Below are 22805 nucleotides of genomic sequence, written 5' to 3'. Positions count from 1 at the left end.
GAGAGGAGGCTCAAAGTCATGTACGAACCCATGGCTTATAGTTTTTGGTTCGGGATACAGACTGAATAAAATAAGTAGAGGAAGTGCGTTATTTGAACTTATCAGACTCCATGCACTGTCTTGTATTTTATGAACTAATTGTTGCTCAAATACACTAACCTCTAAATAACTGTTAGATTCATCAGGACCAATGCAACCGAGCAACTAAGCTACCTATGTCGACTCAAACCAACAGACCTTGAGAAGCGAGCGTAAAGAATTTGGACAGTTCATATAAATATTTCTGTTTTTGAACTTGATAGTAGTAAATCCGTTATCATCGTTCAGTTATTTGAATTTGTGCCATACATTTCCTGCTCTTTTCCAAGTGTCCCGAAACTTAAAACCAAGTAAGATTATATTTAAATTATGCATACAGGCCAGTTGTTCAAAACGAAATGGATTTTTACTGATTTTTCACTACTTCTATTTTGCTCGTTTAATAGGAGTCGCAATTGTTTCATTTACTTAATGTAGCCTTAAACAAAGACCGGGATTTTAACATTGCGTGGCGCGCTCACATTGGTTGTTGGCTCTATTTGGCCTTCCAAGTAAGTGAAGCTGTGCAGTTTTTCGTAGTATCTCCAATATTTTTAATACACAAACGCAGACGTATCTCTTTTTCATCACTATGCTTAAGGGTTACGGATTTCGGACTTCTTTTCAAGACATGATGTGCAGATAGTTTCAGTCAGCTGGACATCCAGTTCACACAACTGGTCATAATCAACTTTGATGTGCAATGGTCCTAAGTCAATGCTATCAGGTGGATAATATTTGCCTTTATTATTGGAGGTGTGGTTTAGTGTGTTGTTTGCTGATGCGAGTTAGATAATATACTTTTTGCTTTAAGATTACGCTCATCTTATATGAGGATTGTCTTAGTATTTACTGTTTTTAAATAATATCGTGAAGCGCCGTGCAACAATGCATCATGATTGAGTACTTCGAAAGCGTATTTCATCATTTGTAATTTTGTCTTGATGTGTATCTTCATATGATCAATTAATAAGGTAACAAGACAACTTACTTCCACTGCTTTCATCTTTGAGTTTAGCAAGAACCACAATTGCAACAGCAAAGTGATAGTTCACCTGCTTTACGGATTCTCGTCAGCTACCCACCCAATAATAACCGTTAAATATTTCTCATAGGTGTGCATACGTCATATTACGACAGCAAAAACACTATCAATAATGAAAATTGTTACAAAAGTGGTTACGAAAATATCATAAAAAACGTTCGTAATTTTAAATGTGAAGTTGTGTGAAGGTCATGGTTCGTATCTAGATAGGAAAACCTGTATGAAGCCCTGGTTTTGCACAGTCGGTTGTGGGCTGACTAATTTCACCATTAGTTACAACAAGCGATGAATCGCTTATGTTATGTAGTTTCTGTTCGAAAAGGTGAAAAGGTTTCCTAGTACTCACCGACATCTCGCCGAAAATTAGTACAACTATTTTATCACTCAATTTCACTTAATGTACTTGTTTATATGATGTCCACCCATGAAATGGATAGCACTCACAGAAATTAGTCACCAGTTAAGTATGGTCAGGCCTCGTTGCATCTCGCCCCACAGTATACCTGAAGAGGGAAATCTGTTAACAATACTATCCCGACAATTTACTGCCATTTTTAGTACCAGTCATAAGTCACTTGTGATTAGTAAAAATAAGGCAAAATACAAAAGAACACTAGTTACCAACTTCTTTCTAAACGTCTCGTATAATTTTATTTGCATACGTACCCTGGAGAATTAAAACTTAATAACCACAGTCAATCTTGCTGGGAAAGTATTATGTCCCACTGATTAGTATGCCATACCGTAAAATGAAGTACAAAGCGTCGCTTTTTTAGAACCTCGAAGCATGTTTAGTGAACACATTAAGGTGCCAGAAAAGTAAGGATAGTAAGTCATTATTTTTAACTTGTTTTGGTCAGATTTATTTTAATCCCGACTGTGCCTGCTACCTTGACTTGGTGGTGGGCTAGCCTATCGTGATGAATCCACCGAGCTATACTGGCTGGAACAATCGTTTTTCAAGGTCCTATCATACCAGACATGTTGGTTAAAGAGCGGTAAGGCTAAAAGCCACAAACTCAAGGTCCGAGGGCAAAGTCGTAGGCCGACTTTAAAAATGCACACCTCGCCTTATCCCACGGATATCCGTCTCCGGCGGTAAGGTTTCAACAAGTATGGAGCTAACACGAAAATTGCTCACTGAAAGGTCGTGTGTGACCGACCCCAAGCAGTTGTCCCTTGGGCACTACGGTCACGCTCTCAGGTCATTAAGACCACTTCTAATCCAATTTCCTTCCCAGATATCCCTAGAAGAACTCTTCCACGGTGTGGGCAACCGGGAAGTGATAACTGCCCTCATACCTCTAACAACACTCAAGACCACTGTATTCATAATCAATCTCATTCTTTAATTCCTACTATTCCTTCTACCTTGACTTTCAACACTAAACTTCCTCTTTCGGTTTCCTCCTCAAGTGTCACCATGGCCAACGATTCTAGTGCGTAAAACACTATCCCAGGTCTACTGAAACCTCGCCCCAAATTACACATTGGAGCTTTCAACGTACTCACTCTGTCAAATTGACCAGCAGATCTTCTTGGCTAAAACCCCAGAATCACGTACCATTGATGTATGCTGTATCTCCGAAACACACATACAGGATCCTAGTGTGGTCATTCACTTTACCTCACTTCTCCAAAACAGAGGGGTGACGAGATACACCATCCGTGTGTCTGGCGACCGGATGGCTAGTTCTCGTGGACTGGCAGGTGTAGGTATAGCACTAAGTACGAGAGCAGAACGAGCACTATTAGAGTGGATCCCTGTTAAGAGTCACCTACTTGCTGTTCGGCTAAATAGCTTGGTAAGAACTCGGAAGGATAGGGACACACGTCGTTGCCTTTTTTTTCGTTTCTGCCTACGCTCCCACTGACTGCAGCCATCGTGAAGTGGAAGATGACCTTTACAGAAAACTCTGAGCTTCTTCAGAAAGCTAAGCGCTCAGACATAGTAGTCGTAGCGGGTGACTTTAATGCCCAGGTAGGCAGCTTAAACCAAAAAGAATGACATTTAGGTGGGTATTTTAGTATTCCGGCTCAACGAACCGATAATGGTGATCGTCTGTTGCAACTATGCTCAGACAATCGTTTATTTTTAGAGAACTTATTTTAAGTATAAGGAGAGACATCGTTTAACATGACAACCCCTTGCACCAAACTAACGATGGACTCAAATAGACCATATTGCCATCAGTTATTGTTGGAGAGGCTCAATAGAAGACTGTCGCTCGTTCTGGAATACCTGTTTAGACTCTGATCATGCTCAAATACGAGCACACTTTTGTTTGCGCCTCACTGGACGCAGAAAAACCACACTAAGAAGACTCATTAGAATTGAACTGAGTGACTAGAAAGTCAAAATTAGACTTCAGGAACAACTGAGGTCACACTTGGTTTGTTCTGAAAACGAGACTGACTCAGGTGTTGCTTGGAAAGATATACAAACAGCTGACGTCTGTTAGTTATTTAAACCAAAGAGTTACGAAAAACCAATGGATTTCTGCTAAGTCTATTGCACTGATGGATTCTCGTAAACTCATTCTATCAGGCACTGAACACGATGAAGAGTGTTAACAAATCAGACCTAGGTTAGCCAAAAAGTCTAACAAACGACCATGGGCAGTGGTTGGCAGGGAAACCAAAAGAGATGGAAAAAGACAGCGGCTGTAGTAACACCAGACAGATTTTCAAGCTAGTGAAAGAAATTGGAATTAAGATTTCAAGTGTGAGACGATCTCGGGAAAGACGACACTCTTATCTGCTCTCAACCAAGACGTTTAGGACGATGGGCGTAACACTTTAGGGAGCAGTTTGTCTGGCTTTCAGTTACTCTACAACTACTCACCATTCCCAAACAGTCTGAATAGAACATTGAATTAGGTCCCCCCGACTCTAATCAAAGTTCGAAAAGCCATAGCTAATCTGGCACTATGAAGAGCAGCTGGTCCAGATAGATTGGCTCCAGAAGTTTTTAAGCATGGTGGTCCAGTTTTAGCGACTAGGTTGACTAATATTTTAGCTAAAATCTGGGAGTTGGACGTAATCCCATCTGACTGGTCGCAATCACTGATCGTCCTAATATATAAGAAGGGGTCAAAATGATTCTATGATAATCATAGAGGGATTAGTTTGACTAATACAGCATCTAAAATACTAGCCTCAATAATTATCAGGCGCATGACCAAGACCCGTGAACTGCAAACACGAGAAATTCAGGCTGGCTTCAATCCTGGTGGTGGATGCATCGTCTGATTTTGCAACCTCAAGTAGTATCCGGCGAGACTGTCCACTATCCCCATTTTTGTTTAACTTCATTATAGACCTGTTGCTGGAAATAACACTCGTCGACTGGATTTTCAGGAATTGATCTTCTACCAGGAGGTTCACTTATCGACTTAGAATACGCAGATGACATAGTCCTGTTTGGTGAAGACGCTGACAAAATACAGTCTTCTGTTAGAACTGAGTAATAATGCCAGGATGTTTGGGATGCGTTTCTCCCCATCCAAATGTAAATTGTTACTCCAGGACTGGCCTGCGTCAACACCTGAACTAAGGATAGGGAGTGAAGTAGTCGAACGCGTCGACAACTTCACTTATCTTGGAAGTCTGATCAGCCCTAATGGGTTGGTGACTGACGAAATCTCAGCACGGATTCAAAAAGCTCGTTTGGCTTTTGCCAACTTACGTCACCTATGGCGAAGACGAGATATCCGTCTATCAATTAAGGGACGAGTATACTGCACAGCAGTTCGTTCTGTTCTACTTTACGGCTGCGAAACATGGCCATTAAGAATAGAAGATACTCGTAGGTTACTAGTATTTGACCACAGATGCCTTAGAAATATTGCTCGCATCTGCTGGGATAACCGGGTAAGTAATAGTGAGGTTAGACGCAGGGTATTAGGGAATGATGGTAAATCAGTTGATGAGGTCATGAATCTTCATCGACTGAGATGGTTGGACCACGTGTTGCGTATGCCTGAACATCGATTACCACGACGCGCAATGCTGACTAGTGTTGGGGATGGTTGGAAGAGAGTTAGAGACGGCTAAACTAAAACGTGGCATCAGTGCTTGAAGTTACTGACTTCTGATCTGAGCCATGTTAGTAGATGCAGACTACTTGGTTGGGGTCTGCGTGACTATCGTAACCAATGGTTGGAGACTGTGTGATATGGCTCAGAATCCATTGTCATTAAGCAAACAGTTTTTTCAAAGAACGGAGTGGTTGGTTGTTATTAAAATTTCATTAATTAACCGATAGATAATGTCACCTACTTCGTGCTACCCCAAGTCTACTAATAGTTCTTTCTGTGCACTGAATTGATGTAAAAACTTGTATTCTTTCTATTTGGACAAATTTCAAAAGATTACGTTATGACAAATTCAGTCGAAATAGTTAAATACGTAGTGCAAAAGTGTATTTATCTGCTAAAATACTGTTGACCTTTTATACAGTTCATTGAAATATATTCGAATAAATCTCGACATTTTCTTAGTTTTATATTTCTCTTTGGTGTTTTCATCAACAGGTATAACTGCTTTATTAAACTTTGTTCCGATGTCCACGGCTGAACTAAAATTATCCAAGTTAGATCAACGACTGAAGGTGGCTGTCAGCGAACGACGTTTCTATGAGGCTCATCAACTATATAAGACCATAAATTTCCGTTGTATGATGCGGAAAAATTATCAGGAAGCATTAAAATATTTGAAACTAGGTTCTGAGTTTTTACTTGATAACGAACAATGGGAAAGTGGTACTGAGTTAGCTTGTCTTGTACTTGATGTGTATAGCCAGAGCGAGACAGTTTTGACTGAATCTCATCTAGATGAAATTTGTGAACTTTTGATACGAATGTGTCCTGGGGAAGAAAGGACACGTTTTGTTCACAAGGCACTTCATCTTCTCCAAAAGCAAAAAGACCTTCTGGCTGTGTTCAATGGCTATCTCGCTCGTGTATTGTGGCAAGAAGGATCTTTCAGTGAAGCAAGGTTGCGTATTATGTTGTCTTCTAACGGCTATGCGGCTGGTGTCTTCCTTGTTGCTTTGCATCAGCGATATGGGCTTCGATCAGAAATCGATTTATTTCTTGCACAAGCTGTCCTTCAGTTTTTATGTATGAAACAAATCTCAGTTGCCATATTGACGTTTTACACATATACACGACGTCATCCTCGATTAGAACCTGGGCCACCGTTTGCGGATTTTCCTTTATTAAATTTCTTATGGTTTTTGATGTTAGCTATTGAAAAGAAGTGCAGTCTAGCTGTATTTTCAGTACTATGTGAAAAATACAGTCCCCAACTGAACCGAGATTCTTCTTATTTAAAATACTTGGATAAAATTGGCCAATTATACTTTGGTGTTAAACCTCCTGCAAATGAAATGAATAATTTTTTTTCACGGATAATGCAAATGTTTAGTGATGGAGACAAAATGGAAGATTCTGTGTCAAGTGATGACGTTGGTCGTTATGCACTGAATGGGAGTACCGATGTAAATTCACCAGAGGAAATGTGTTTTGAAGATGTGGATTGATAATTTCGCATATATCTCCACCGACTATACAGTGCCTTTCGATTTAGAGCTGGTAATATGCACATACTCATCTTTATAGGTGGACTACAAGTACCTACCCACATAGCCGACATTTGAATTGTGAGCGTCTTCGGACAATAATTTTGTCTTGCAGTTATGTTTTGTGGGTCTGTTTTCCTCATGCTTCTAACAAATATTTATTCACTGGATGATTTCACTGTCGGTTTCTTCCTTTTTTCCTGTTATAAACTTCCTGGAAATGCACAAAATTGTTAATATTGAAATAAATTAAATTATGTACAGATTCTGTTCTAAATTTTTCAGTTTTGGTTGTTCGTGCTGTGTAGTGTCTTTTTGATTATATCACGGATTGTCTTATTACTTTGACACGTTTCCTTTTTCTTAACCTTGATTCAAAAGATCTATCTTGAACTGATACACTTGTTTGAAATTCCGTGCTGTGGCTCCCTGTTACGGTTCGAATTGTGGTTATACCTCTGAAAGCTCTTAAATTTTCACCAGATAAATGTAAAATTATTTGTGATAAGCCGTGATGAATAACTGATAAACGAAAGTAAATGGAGATCAGTTGTTCAAGTTCTCACGGTACATAAAACACAAGGGACCATAGAAGTACTGTAATTTGACCTAGAGTAATAATACTGAAGTCTTTTACAACTAACATAATACTACAAGATTAATATAGTGTATACTAGGATTTAGTTGCACGTGTATCGATTGCAATTTACATTATCGGTCAGCTTACGTTAATTGGCCTGATTAAAACATAGTTACCTAAGCAATTCCGCAACCTGTAATCGAAATGGTACGATTAACTTTTAGACCAAGCTACTCTGGTTTCCCGATTTTTTTCATAAGGCCTGTGCTCAAATGCATCATGATGTAAGCCAGTGTCGGATACTCTACTCCCAACTACTGTGAGCCTTTAATTCCTTAGTATTCAAATAAACGTTTTTCATTCACTCCTTTGCGATATCTGTATGTATTAAAAGCTTGCAATCTTAATATGAACCAAATTATTTAGCACTTAATGTTCACTCATTCCTACTGTGCAAGCCATTGCATTACCGTATTGCATCTGGCCTTGGTCTACGTATGACCAGTTGTAGTTTATTGATAACTTGAGGATCTACTGAATTCCCTATTTTCTTTATGGGTCATTATGCTTTCGTTTTCAATATTTTCTCAGTGCTCATTGGACCCAAATCTAAATAACTAAACATGCTACCCCTCTTGCTGTAGCACCTTTCAGGAGTCTCTAACCAACCTCATTCTATATTCTTCCCAGCTGTTATCAAGTGGTATTCATGGTGTTGATGTTGATCTCCGATTCTCAAAACCACTTCCGCTTATCAGCTCTAAAAATCCCTTTCACTTTTTTTGTTTGCTCCTGTGTGTTCAACCTGTGCCTGTTTTTCGTCGGCTTGTTCTGCTTCCTTGAATCGTGGACAGATTATCTACTGTGATTTGTTTTTCATTTTGCTGCCTATTGGGGCCCAAAACACCCTGCGATGTGGAAGTTATTGCTCGTTCAAACCTTTTTGAGTTGCCCTCTGTGGTGATTTTCTCTCTTAGTAGATCTTGTAAGAATCAGAACTTGTTGCTGATATCTTTGTTGGACTGACTGAGTTTGTTAGCATTTCGAAGAAAGACTGGTAAAATTTTGTAGTGTTGCTCATCCATTTGTCCAATACTTCTTTAGCTTATGTTCCAGCTTGTCTGTCACTATGTGGTGATATAAAGCTCCATCAGATTCTCTCTTTGTTTCTACTTCTTCGGTTGAGCTTCCGAATTTTATATTCACACAGATGTGATCGATCTGGTTTTCTGTAGTGTGTTCAGGCGGAACTCACTAGCTTTATGTGTACGTTTTCGGGTCAAATGCTGACTTCTATGACCATACCGTTGAGAGCACAAAGGTCTAATCTCACCATTCTCCCAGTCTATCACGTCTCACAATGCATTCATACCTGGTGTTGTTCATCCCGACTTGGGCATTTTTATATCACCCACTAGTATCGTCAGGTATTTTTCTGATGATTTCTCTGAAATAGACTGCAGCCTTTCATAAAACGAAATTTATTGTCTTCGCTAGTTTTGCAGTGTCTAGTACTGTGTCAAGCACACATACATCATTCGGGTTTTCGGACAAACCAACTAATTCGTTCTTCTAGAGCCAAATTTCGACCTTATTGATTATTTGCTTGATAAACTTGACTGCTTTTATATGAGCGTATGTGTGTATCGCTTACCCCATGCATCATATGTCTTCAACTTATTTTTTTCTGGCTATAAATATTGAATCATGCTTTATCAAATTGAGTTGGTATGTTCGCCTTCTCTGGTCTGCTTCTCCACTTCACTCCTCTGATTCTGTCTCGACCAACGAGTTTATGAGGTAGATATGCATTTTCAAAATCCATCCTCATATTTGGCGTATTTTATTCCGTCATTATATATCAGAGTAGACGGCTTGTATATTTCGTTGACATCATTATTCTATCAAATGGAAGTTAGATCAACGGGCCACCAAACTGTTATTGGTTGGTGCTTAGCACTTGATGACATTCGTCGTAATCCTTTTCTTCTTTGCTTCGAAGGATGGTTTGATTATCCTAGAGCCGTGAGTTTCCAATCAATCCAGTTAACGCTTCTCATACTTCTTTGGACAGTGTCGGAGCAAGTTCCTGTGTGTATTTTTTTCCTCATGTTCAGAATACAACATCTCCTGTAGTTGGTTTATTTTGCTCAGATTGCGTTCGTTGGGATTCATCTATCTCAATGATTTATTTATTTATTTGAACACATAAATATTTGTACAAAGGGGCACCAGATATATATGTGCCACACAAAAAATTGTCATTTCATTTAATTGCATGAGGGCTATGATACTGCCCGGCTACTCAGACCGAAGCAGGCGGATTTCTTAGGAGGCCACACATCGAGCCTTTGACCTAAAGATCTGATTCATAAGGCAGTGGAGCATCGTGAGGAGATGCAGTCCCATGGTAGCCAGTGACCAACAGTTGATTCATACACCGTTTGTTCCCTAAGGACACTGGAGCCAGCCCATGTGCACCATTGGTTTGGAATCAGGGTTTTCCAACTCCCCTAGGTGGACTTTCCGTGTCCACCAACCTGGTCGAAGCTCCGGACATTCGCTTTTCGTCCTCTCAATTTCGTGGACAACACCACGAGAAGGCAGTGAATAGGACTTCCCTGACAGAGGCTGTATACGCGTGGCCATGTGAGAACATTTCAAGAGAGAGGGCGGGCCCTCCCCACACTCGGCCGTACCAGGGCATTTGGGGGCCTATCCCAATGAAGGTCAGGTTGTATCTTCTCATTTCTTCTACTATTTGAATGGTCCTCCTAGTCTTGCACATTGTTCAGACATTGCCTGTCCTTATATTAATTGTTACTCTGGTAGTCAGAAGGAGCACCAAACCTTTGAATTTCAAAGAATCTCGGGATTTGTTCTGAAGCTTCATAACTCTTCTATATCATGACCCTTCAGCTACTAGGAGAGAGTTTAAGTGAGTTAATTGGTTAAGTCTGGTTAGCGTTTTTTCAACTAGGTTGTATTCAGTGAGGTGGGTTTGGTAAGTACATAACCAACCCTCCTCCTTTATCCAGCTTTAAGGACCGGGAATGACGCCTATGAACTTCAGACTACTTGTGTTCGACTGATATTTTTGATTATTCCGAAAGAACACTATAGGTTTCCGAATATTGTTGTTTAGTTTAACCTACAGTTCTTACTTATTTTTGCATTGAATGACTGGCCTTATTTAAAAGGTGTTTGTATCAATTTTCTTGTTTATCTTCAGTTTCTATTAACTTTGAAAATTCCATCTTTGTTTATAATATCAGTATCTCGACTACGACGAAGCGGGTTACTGCTCATTAGCTTATGCATATACTATAGTTGTTTTTTTGAGCTGAATGATTTCATTAAGTCCAAATGTTTATGCAAGTCATGCATGTATCACAAAATCCATAGTTTAACCTCAATGTTGATTCGTCTCTAACACATAAGCATATCTTTAAGGTTGAGTTGTTACTGAATAGTATAAGCACTCATGAGTTAGTTTATAATTCCGAATCTTTTTCTGTATACTTTGTATAAGGCTGCCGTAGAGTATAAATAGCTTTTAAAGTGTAGTTAATTCACAACTAAGTTACGTGACAATATGTTTTCAGGGTTCCCCCCTCTAAGCTTGGTTTTGTCAATGTACACATGTTTGTTTCAAGCAGGATACCTTTGATAACTAGAGGGTTGTATGTTTGTGTGTAATTAGTTGAACTTATAAAACTCAAGTTCAGTTTATTATTTCTATTTTAGAAGAAAAATGTTCCAATACTTATTATTACCAAATAAAGATGTCGAATAGTGCTTTTGGACCAGTTTTAAGTTCAGGGACTGCTCCCAATTTAGGTAGTGTTCCACCTGCTAAAGAAGAGCATGCCTTAGGCTTAAAAGCTATCTATGCAGCTTGTCGACTGTTGTATCCTGATCAACCTACTCCATTACAAGTAACAGCTGTTCGAAAGTTCTGGATGGGTGGACCAGATCCTTTGGATTTTATCAATATGTATGCAAATCCAGGATCAGCTGAACTGCAAAGCCCTCCTCACTGGCATTACGTAACTAACGGTTTATCCGATTTGTATGGTGACTCGAGGTTGCATGGGTGAGTTTATTAGCACTTTTTTGCTTCGTTTTTTTCTTTGCAGGTTTCAAAGAAACATTTTCTTTATCATAATTGACAAATTATCGTTAGCTTAGGTAACTATGTTGAATCATTACGAGATAAAATTAATAAAAAATGACTATCAAAGGAGTCGCATTGGCAGTAGTATGAGTTGTAGTGAGGAAGATTTGAAATTGAGAATATTGTGTGAAAAAAAGACATGTATAAAGAAATACTAATACCCTAAGTCTAGAGAAAGATAGAAAATAAATGAATCTTCTTCGGTTTGATCTATTTAGAGTATTGTCATCTAATATCTACAACTACTGTTCATGATAATCCCACATACCCCAACCAGATAGTCTTTGTCTACAACATGAGCCAGACAAACTCATTATTGGATGTCTAGATAGGCGGAAGTCTAGGATACGTAACATATTTGAACCAATTCAGTCAAAAAAGATCCACAACTTCGTCAACCGGTGTACAATCTTTAGATAATACACTACGCCCGTCCTCAGCATTGCTTACTCGATTGTTCCACCGCATGACCAATAACTTGCGGCCTACCCATGTTTTCTACCTTCGTATGCTATGTTGTATAGACAAACTGGTACACCACCGACTGATAATCAGCATCTCTGTCTTTTGTTCGCTAAGTGGATAACTCTCCTGTACCGATCCATGTCGAGATTTCGTCAGACACCAACCAACCAAGGTTGGTCAGACCTCCAAAATAAGCAATGTGGCTAATGTGCTCGATTACTTCACTCCTTATGATCAATCTAGGAGTTGACGCTGAAGCAATATTTGCATTTAGACGGAAACACATGTCCACTACTTTTTCATTGTTATTTAAGGCGCTCAAAAGATTTCATTTTGTGTGTCTTCATTCAAATAAATAGATAGATTTCCGAGGGGATCAGTCCCTAAAAAGTTATATGAAAAAAGTGTGATTTCCAGAATGATACATATGACGGGATTAATTAAAGTGGTCTATTGAGCTGACTTTACGAGCGTGGTAATTCCAGAGACTAGATCAGTAGTGTTCCAGCAAATAGCTTCCATGATGTGTATTTACTTCTTTAAACTCATTAAAACACTAAAATGTTACCTATGTCATATAAAATTTAATTACTGGTATATATGATATTTCTAATCCACTAGTTTTATTGTGCTTATGTAAATATCAGAGCAATTGATTACTCACACCTTGTTTATTTCATTTAGGCGCTCAGTAAACAGTTTATATAAACCATCCAGGAATCTGAAACCCGTCAACTCTAAGCTAACTTGAACACGTGTAAACAACTAAGCTGGTCATGCTTTCCAATAATAACTTTACGCACATGTCCCAGGTTTTACGTTACATCCAACTGACTGACTGTCCTAATTTTTCCTTTTCACCATAATTTTCCTAGTTTGTGTTTTTTTTTGCATCAGATTGTGAAAATAATTCCATTTTAATGTTGTCATGATAAGATTTTTATTTGTTAATTTTCCCTATTGTCATATATATATATATGAAATGTAGCCATTGTCATTCAACTGATGGTCCAAGTGGTTTCGGTTTCGAGTTAACATTTCGAGTGAAACGTGAAGCAGGTGAAGCAAATCCACCAACATGGCCAGCACATTTACTGCAAAGCCTAGCACGTTATGTTTTCTATTCACAAGCTCAATTAATGGCAGGCGATCATATTCCATGGCCTACGTCTTTAGATAAGCAGCCTAATTTTTCATCTCAACAGTCGGAGAAACGACGACGGCATCATCAACATCACCAACAACAGCAACAACAGACGGATAAAGAAATAAATGTGAAAGAGTTGGAAAATGCAAGAAAATCCATTGCAATGGCGGCTGCAGCAACTGCGGCCTCCATATTAGCTGCAAACAGTGCTAAAACAGGTATAGGATCTTCATCTGCTGCTTTATCCGCATTAACCAATCCTTCGACTTATGCATCCATGGTCGCAGCTGCTCTAGCGGCTGTCAATAATAACAACTCTTTAACAATTAACGACTCCAATGACTCAGTTGGTCAGAATGAAACTAAGGATAAAGTAACAACTAATTCAACAAATTCATCACGTATTCATCATATGTTACTGGTAGAAGATCCTCAACTGACGAAAATCACTACACCATATGGTTATGTTCAATTTTTACAGGTAATTACTTTTATTTTCCGAATACCCATACATTTTTAAATATGAAGATCATAGTCGACTGTATTTCTTGTAAACGAATTCCACATATTCAGCGACACCCTGTGTTGAATAAATTTCTCGTTAAATGAAACTGAGTCCAAAGTCATCCGTGTTGTTATCACCATTCCCTTCTACGAAACAATTACACACACAATTTCTGTGTACATGAACTACAACTGATTATGGTAATTACTGTAAATACATGTACATGCTAGACCGAATTTATTTGTTGGTCCTTTGAAATAAATTGTATTCGTGTCATAAATTTTAAACCTTCGTCAGCAATGTACGTAATTCTCTTTGTGTGACCGTTTAGAATTGATGCCCACCTTCATTTTGTGTCAGGTAGGTAGGTTAGTCGACGTGTGGTATAGTGTAAATTATTATTATTATTATTATTCAGTATACTGAAACACTGATTGAAAAAAATTGAAATCTATGTATGGATGTATGGTTGATTGTTTATGTGTATATATTGAAAGTCATGAACATTACATTAAAGATAACATCATCTCTTTAATGATTCGATTTCAATTAGTTTTCAACATGGTCTGATGAATAATAAATAAAGGTGGTCTTTTTATAATCATAAATATATGTCAACAAACGAATCAGCAGGTTTTCAAACTCAGCAGTATATATCTACACGTTATACAAGATTAAATTTAGTCACACGGAAAGCGCTATACCATTCAGTCAATCATACAATATCAAGTAAATAAATCAAGCTACAGGAGGAAAGTAAACCTGTGCTCATTATTAACTTCCATCAAGATGGACAGTCTCACTGTATCTCGGAAATAAACTGAAGTTCGAAAAATGGTTGAGTGAATTTCAACATAGTGTCTGAGTAGTGAAGTGATCTTTACGACTGACATCTTGTGGTTTCTGTAAGAAGTAAAAAAAACTAGAGGGATTGAAGGCAGATAATATGATTATTTCGAGTTTTGTTTGATCAGGATAACCAAATGCCTATTATAAACCTCTGTCAGTTAAAGTACAGGATTTTAACTTGACATTGCCTAGGAGTCCAAAAATATTCACTATTCAATCAGCAACGTATAATACAAGTTGTAAGCCCAAAAAGTCTATATGAAATTTTACTGTATAAACTTAGGATAAGCCATGTTAGTATGATAGACAAATTATGTGTCACTATCTATTCCGCTAAAACAATTAATTTGTATAGTAACACAATCTAAATTTTTACTCCATATAATTTGTCAAATGAATTTCAAGAAACCACATCTTATTACATCTAACCAGTCTTCAATTTGGACCTGAAAACCTACACTAAATTGTATACAAGTTTAACTGAATGGATTAAATGAATGAATTGAGCCCCCAAATGCCCTGGTACGGCCGAGTGTGGGGAGGGCCCACCCTCTCTCTTGAAATGTTCTCACATGGCCACGCGTACACAGCCTCTATCAGGGAAGTCCTATTCACTGCCTTCTCGTGGTGTTGTTCACGAAATTGAGAGGACGAAAAGCGAATGCCCGGTGCTTCAACCGGGTTGGTGGACACGGTGAGTCCTCCTAGGGGAGTTGGAAGACCCTGATTCCAAACCAATGGTGCACATGGGCTGGCTCCAGTATTCTGAGGGAACAAATGGTGTATGAATCAATCGTTGGTCACTGGCTACCATGGGACTGCATCTCCTCACGATGCTCCACTGCCTTGTGGATCAGGTCTTTAGGTCAAAGGCTCCGGATGTGGCCTCCTAAGAAAACCACCTGCTTTGGTCTGGACAGCCGGTCAGTATCTCAGCCCTCACACAAATCAAATGAGACTTGTGCGGCGCATATGTATCTGGTGCTTCCTTGTACCAATATTTATGTGTTTAAATAAATAAATAAATTAACTGAATGGATATATTATGCATTTTAAATTAGAACCATTAATATCTAGATGCCCGCTAAGCTAATTTTAATATTTAGGTGTAATAAAATCAGAAGGGGTTTTTTTGTGGAGATTTAGTATTTTTATAGTTGAAAGCGTGAGTCAATTGAAGCTAGACCACCAAGGAAAGCCTGGAAGCACCGGACGGCCGTTTCGTCCAGTGCTTTCAGGTTTTCCCTGATAATAAAATCAGTTCACAGAAAGAGATGTTTATAATGTACTTGACATTCAGTTAGTGGAAAGTGATTGTTGTGGATAGCTTAACTTCTACCAAGCAGGGCGGTGAATTAGTTCTTAAAACACACGATTTTCGAATATCTGCTCGCGGAATTAAACCCCACTCTATCTGCTTCAGTAATTTATAACTCACTTGACTACACAAACCTAAACTTATTTTTTAAACCCATTAATATTATCACTATGATTTCATTAAAATTATTGTTAATGGTCTTAATATTTATCTATCTCTATCTATCTATCTACCTACCTACCTATCTATATTTATAAAATGATTGCGTGAAGCATGTCATAACTGGTTCAGATTTTTCACGTACACGAGTGAATAATGACTTCCGTTACCTACATCTAACTCCATAATGATCATTTGGTGGTCTCTCGACATCCAATTGGTTTGCTGGTCGTTAATTAGTTATAATCCTCTTGTGCTGTTTTTTTTTAAAGTCTTCAGTATGATAAGAAAAATGACATTAGTTCATTAATTTGAGGATTTCTGAATTCGTAAATATCTTTCAGAAAAAACTTTGGACAGTATGCAATCTGATTATTTCAAAATGGACATTACTTGAAATAATAGTTGTTCAATTAGCTGTTTATTTCAACACATTGTCTTTTTGACATTTTCTGATAGTAATTCAAAGGATTAACCTGTCAAGCTATCATCTAGATTGCATATTCATAAATTACTTTTCACTATCAGTTATGTTCCCTAAGATTAAATTTAATTTTTATATGTTTCATTTAGTTGGTTGGTCTTTGTGATGAAGAACTGCGTTTGGTTCAACGTTGGACTGGTTCTCATGTTGCTGAGTTAATGAGTTGTTCACTAGAAACTGGTGGTGGTCTTCTTGTCACTGATATGAGAAGAAATTTAAATATTTTTGAAATGCAACCGAATTTAGTGGATTATATCAATGATAAATTAAAACGTGAAGGTTCAAATTTATCTGGTGTCACAACATCCTATTTTGCTTGGGCACCTATAACTATAGTCACTTTAGGTGAGCTACTACCAGGTGAAGTGGAATCTCGTCGATTACGTCGTCAAACACAGAAACGTGATTCATCTTCAACTAGTTGTCTGTATTCTTCTAAATCAGAAGTTCAGTCTGGATCCAAGGCTGTATTGTTTCATAACCCTTCTACTGATTATAATACCCACAAATCAGATACCGATATTGGATCTAAAACTGTGGCCATGGACACAGATGATACATTGGTATCGTTTGCAGTAAAAAAACGAATTGAAGATGATGAATTTATTGATGTTGTTGGCGGTGGTGGTAACGGTGGTGGCGACGAGACATTGCAGAAGTTGACAGCAGAAAGTTATATAAATTCATCTACTAGTGCTTTAGCTTCAGTGTGTGCTGAACCTAATTCACTAAAAATTTCTCGTTTTGAACAAAAACCTCGTGCTTCTTTAAGTAATAGGTTGAGCTCTGGACATTTAACTTCAGATTGTTTTCCGCATTCATTAGGAAATCGAAATGTAATCGATGGACAAACTATCAGTGCACCTGGTGGTTTTTCTGCCTGGTGTAGTCGAGTAGGACCTATCAATCCTTTTAATCAATCACCTATAGGTAAGTTTAACTTAACTTGAGTAGTATTGTATGTTAATCCACTCAATTCCATTTTGTTTTTCATATAAGGAACTTTTCTGATAAGTTATTATGAATACGTTATGGTCATATTTTTACGATAAGAAAACAAATCAGGTAGCATTCCAAGTAGACATTTTTTTAAACTACCGATTTTTCCAACTTCCATATGCAAATCAATGCATTGCCTTCTGTCAAAAAGAACAGATTAATCTTTTGTATTGACTTAATCACCTATTAATCAGTAGTACCAACTTTATGGTTAGAGCGCCTGGCTGTTTTTACCTGTATTTGTTGCTGTATATGCAATAGGAGAGTCAAGTGGTTTGAAAAGTCCAAATCATCCAGAAGCGCGCAAGATGTCCATTGTATTCCGTACTTTTCCTAAGATATGGAAGTCATCATGATCCAGTCAACAGCTGGCAATAGGAGAAAAGACAATAGTAGACAGCCCTGTCTTCACTTGGAATCTATGTTTGAGCTAACCTTCACACACGAATTCCTAATTCATTTCCACGTAGGAGTTCCGTGTGATGGTGGTGATCTCCTCGGGTACCATATAGTGTTAAGGAAGATTCCGTAAGGTTCTCCTATCTACGCTATCGAATGATTTCCCGTAATCAGGGAACTTGGTGTTTATATATCAGTTCCATTCAGTTGATTGTCCAACAGTGATCCTCATTATCGTAATTTGGTCGGTGTACGACCAGCCGTTACGAAATCTAGCTTGCTGATATCGAAGTTGGACGTCTATTAAATTTTTTCGTTGCTTGGTTAACACTGTTGGAAACTTTGCCTAATACCAACAGTAATGTAATGCTTTTGTAGTCCTCACATTTATTAAGATTTTTCCGGTATCTTGGTTGGGTCCAAGGCCCGCGTGCGGAATCATCGGTGGGCATTGTTAAGGAGTCTCACACTAAGATGAAACGGGCGTCCAATGTTTCCAGGTTTTCGGTGGTGGTCTAACTGTGATCGGTTTATGATTTTAATGAAAATCACTAGGTGTTACATGCAGTTAGTTAACAATGTCCAGCATCAGTTATTGGTACGCTGTTCATTGTAGACATGTTTTACATGTTCACGTTCTAAAGAGTTGATCATATTTGCGTACTTTATATGTAATTTTGTTTTGGTAAGATGCATAATCTTTTGGATATTTTTTATAATTTATAGAATTTTTGCAGACTACTAGGTATATTATCATAAGTATATATATATATATATATATATATATATATATATATATATATATATATAGCTGCAAAATAACTCATAATTGTCTGCTTTGATTATGTATCAACAGATATCACCTATCTGCATCCGTATTAAGACTTGCTTAAACACTTTCCATAATTACATATTTAATTGAATTAGTGTTGGTTTTAACGACCTGGGGGCGTGACCGCAGTGTCCAAGGGATAACTGCTTGAGGCCAGTCACGCACGGCCTTTTTGTGGGGGATTTTTGACGTGTTAGCTCCGTTCTTCAAAGGACCTTACCGCCGGAGACGGAAATCCGTGGGATAAGGAGAGGTGTGCATTTTTAGGGTCGAAACTTTCTAACCCCACCCCTCCTTGTGGGAAGGCAGCATCGCTGTCATGCTGTTTGTCTGAAGGAAACACATTACTGCCTTCACACCTCTGTACAGTCAGCAGTACGACTTCGCTTTTGGACCGTGAGTTTGCTGCTTTTAGTCTTACTGCTCTTCAACCGACCTGCCTGGCATGGTAGGACCTTGAGGAACGATTGTTCCAGCCAGTATTGCTCGATTGGTTCATCATGATAGGCAAGCCCGACCACCACGTCAAGGTAGCAGCAACGGTCGGGAGTAAGTTGGAAGAAAGCTAGGGGCAGCTAGAACAAAACGTGGTACAAATCCATGATGTCACTGACAAGTGGACTGAGCCATGTTGGTAGGTGTAGACTACCTGGTTGGGATCCGCGAGATGACAAAAATCGGTGGTTAGAGTCCTTGAATGACATGACTCACAATCGTTTGCAATGGCGAAGGTGCATCCACTCTTTGCGTTCTCCCAAATTCTAATCTTCTGAATTCTCCCCGTCTCTATCTTTTTTCTCTTTCCAAATTTATCTCACTCGATTATACTCCTTGAATAACATCTTCAAACCCTAATCTTTCGGAATACTGTTTATACTCTTACTACTTCTACCGCTATGGGATTTGAATTTACAACTGCATCTCTGTGCTAATGTGGTATGGCGACTCGAACTGATATACCGACGTACGAAGTTCTACGTTGTGACTGACTGACTGACATATTTAATTAAGTTTTCTATAGAAAAAATGTGAAATGCGGAAATACACACATAAAATTCACTATTTATGCAACATTTTTGTCTTAGCTACTCACCCTTAGTTTTAATTTATTTTTCTAACTTGACGTAGGTCGTCAAAGCATAAACAAAGTCGGCACTAATACATCATCTACAGTTGGTGGAATATTCAAAAGTGCCTTGGTCAATTCACCCACAGAATTGACTAATGTAGTTGGCGGTGCACTTGGTTTTCGCACATTCAACTCAGAACTACCAATACCCAATATGATGGCGGATAAATTTATAGATACCAGTATTGAGCCCAAAGGTGGGAATCTTACACCTGGTGGTGGTAGTAGTAGTACTACTGGTGATGGGTCTGCACCATGTACACCTCTAGCACATTTATCACTTTCTCCAGCAAGTTTGGATATGATGCCAACACGGATTATCGATTATTTAGATGTGCATTTATGTCGTGAAGCTGGTGAAATGCTTCCTTTAGCAGTGAATGATCGACTACGTCATGGAAGACATTTTACATTTTTAAATGCAAATTATCCAGATCATGCTATTACATTAGTACCATCTGGTGTTTCTGGAGCTTTTGTTAGTGAAGAAACACCATATGTTGCCCGTGGACCATGGTTACAGGTAAGAGAAATTTTGAATGCATTGTTTTTAAAGTAAACAGTTATTCTTAAGAATTAATGCAATAAGTGAAGTGTATTAACTTACAAGAAGCTATTATCCCTTAGTTGGTTATAACTTACTGATCTGGAATCAATTCTTCAAATACCCCTCTTTTTTTTACTGGAGTTACCACTTTTTAAATGTCTAGTCATTTTACCTTTCACGTAATTCATTGAGAATCAGGCATTCATGAACTCTTTATTTTGTTCTGGTATAATAAGTTCTCAGCAAAAGGTAACCTTTATTGTTATACGTAGTAATCAGCTTCAAACAATCGTTGAATGGTAGTTAGATTTTATAAGACAATTAACTTCCAGTTATCAAGTTATGGATTTTCGGCATATATTCTATTAATTTTAGTAATTTATTAAGCAGATGAACTATTTTGATCCATAAACAATCACATTTATTTGATCAGGAAAATGATTGGGTTTTCGCTTCTGAGAAACTTTATACTGAGGTATGACAAGCCGCCTTGATCACTCTCAATTTTTTAAAATTTCCTCTATTATCAGTGTTATGTTATTTTGATTTCAATAATGAGAATACTGGTATCAAATTGTATTTTTACTCTTTCTTTGTTAATTTTTTTTGTTGAACTTCGTCTAGATCTTATTGACAGACGATTTTCTAGAACAGTTGGAATTTCAATTTTCGTGTTTATTATATCCTAATGAACTGCATTTGCCGTTAGTTTTTCGTTGGCCAGAAAGACATTTACGTATATGTTTAGTTGACGTCAGTTCATCATCACCGCCACCATCATCAAACGGAGGCTTACCATCAATACCTCTCCCGCATTCACAGACAGCATCTGTGCCAAACCCGGTGTCTTTAATGAACGATAGTAATAACAATATTGGTAATAATAGTGTCGACAATAGCAACACTTCAGATACATCTAATATTTCAAAACTTACAGGTACTCCTACTACTTCTGGCATTCATTGTAATTGGAATACATCAGTGGTAGATAATAGATTGATATCTAGTAATAACAGTGGTAGTGTTGAGAGTACTCCACAATCCTCAATCATTCCGAGTGCATTTGCAAAGTCTGATTTACTCCCTTCATTCTTATCGTTATTCCCACCTGGATGTATACCACCACCAAATGTTTTATCATCGTTATTCAGTGCCATGGCTACAAATAATTCTAGTAGCATTAGTGACAATATTAATACTACTAATAATGATCAATCTCAAACAGAATTACTCAGAAAATCATTTCCTCCAATAAATCAGACTGTAACTTCAGTGCCTATATTTCAAACGTCATCATCACCTACATCATTAATTCAACCATCCGCATCTACGTTGCCGAATTTATCTCATATACACCAACATCAAATCACTCAGCAACAACAAGTGCGGCAAGAACACCAACCAAGTACAACATCTCTTCCTACTGAAATAAAAGTTGATAACCTAATAGATCCTAATGTATTTGCTAATAACTGGTCAATGTTTTTACAAACACTAATGCGTAATAATAATAATATGGATTCATTAAGACAAATAATATCTGGTAATCAGAATAACAGCGTTGTTACTACTAATATCAGTAATACTAATTCAACCGCTTATTTCATGGAGTTAATGCAAAATTTTCCTTTTCATAACAATAATAATAATAATAATTGTATAAATATGTTGTCTGCTTTAACCTCGTCAACGGCACCGACAGCATCAGTATCATCATCGTCATCATCAATGAAGCATTTTTAAATTTTGTTTTTCTCATATGTTTTTTTTTGAAGCGTGCTGACCTATCGATACTCCCAAGGAGGAGTATGCATTAAAATTGCACTTGTGTATTCTTTCATTAAAAGTTTATTCTAAGGTTATATTCTTTCTGCTTATTTCCCACATTTCTTTCATCAGTAACGTGTTTACGGTACTGTGTTCTCTCTCTTAAAACAATAACAACCAATGCGATATTCTAGTTAGAGTGAAAGAAAAATAAAACCATATTTTATCTTTTTTATTTTTCGCTCAGTTTTTGGCGCCAAGTAATTGTATCATTGTGTGTGTGTGTGTGTGTACTTTCAACACTTATATCAATGATAATATTTTGTTATTTTCACATGACCACTTTCTTGTTCTCATGCAATTCAATAAACATAATGTGTATATTAATGAGTAGTATATAATTTCTTCAGCATTTTTTCAATGTTCCATGTTTTTTTTATTTCGACTAAAAGGAAAGCGCCGAACAATAAACTTTTATGAAATACAACCTACTAATGATTGATTTGGACATGAACGTTTTTTTTGTTTTCGCTTTTTAATATCACAAATATACATTTATTTGCTATGGTGGGTCAAAGAAGCGCCATTCATCTTCTCCCTTTATACTTTATATTTTACCCGGTTACTTATAGGAGATAGGTATGAAAGTGTTTTCATTGGAGCCTTTTCAATACAGTACATTGATTTGATTCATTCTAACCTTTTCTATTCTATTTGAAGAATCCAACAATATATATATAT

At 37.6% G+C, this 22805-nt stretch overlaps 2 protein-coding genes across 2 annotated transcripts; both read left to right on the top strand.

The window, feature by feature from the left end:
- Nucleotides 1-5687: 5687 nt before the first annotated feature.
- Smp_050130 (hypothetical protein) lies at nucleotides 5688-6972 on the top strand (the record flags this gene model as incomplete). Its single annotated transcript, XM_018791136.1, has 1 exon — nucleotides 5688-6972. One exon carries the CDS (start codon nucleotides 5688-5690, stop codon nucleotides 6666-6668), a length of 981 nt encoding a protein of 326 aa, XP_018645653.1. The 3' UTR covers nucleotides 6669-6972.
- A 4061-nt stretch (nucleotides 6973-11033) lies between these two features.
- On the top strand, nucleotides 11034-22566 carry Smp_148980 (suppressor of fused, putative; the record flags this gene model as incomplete). The annotated part of the gene is made up of 6 exons (XM_018791135.1): nucleotides 11034-11383; nucleotides 12918-13557; nucleotides 16481-17321; nucleotides 19750-20273; nucleotides 20922-21840; nucleotides 22517-22566. Exons 1-6 carry the CDS (start codon nucleotides 11073-11075, stop codon nucleotides 22564-22566), a joined length of 3285 nt encoding a protein of 1094 aa, XP_018645652.1. The 5' UTR covers nucleotides 11034-11072.
- Nucleotides 22567-22805: the final 239 nt, after the last annotated feature.

The sequence above is a fragment of the Schistosoma mansoni genome (assembly GCF_000237925.1).
Source record: "Schistosoma mansoni, WGS project CABG00000000 data, chromosome 4 unplaced supercontig 0032, strain Puerto Rico, whole genome shotgun sequence".
NCBI classification, from domain to species: Eukaryota; Metazoa; Platyhelminthes; class Trematoda; order Strigeidida; family Schistosomatidae; genus Schistosoma; species Schistosoma mansoni.
Note: the sequence above shows the minus strand (reverse complement) of the source record. Positions and strands in the feature narration are given on the sequence as shown.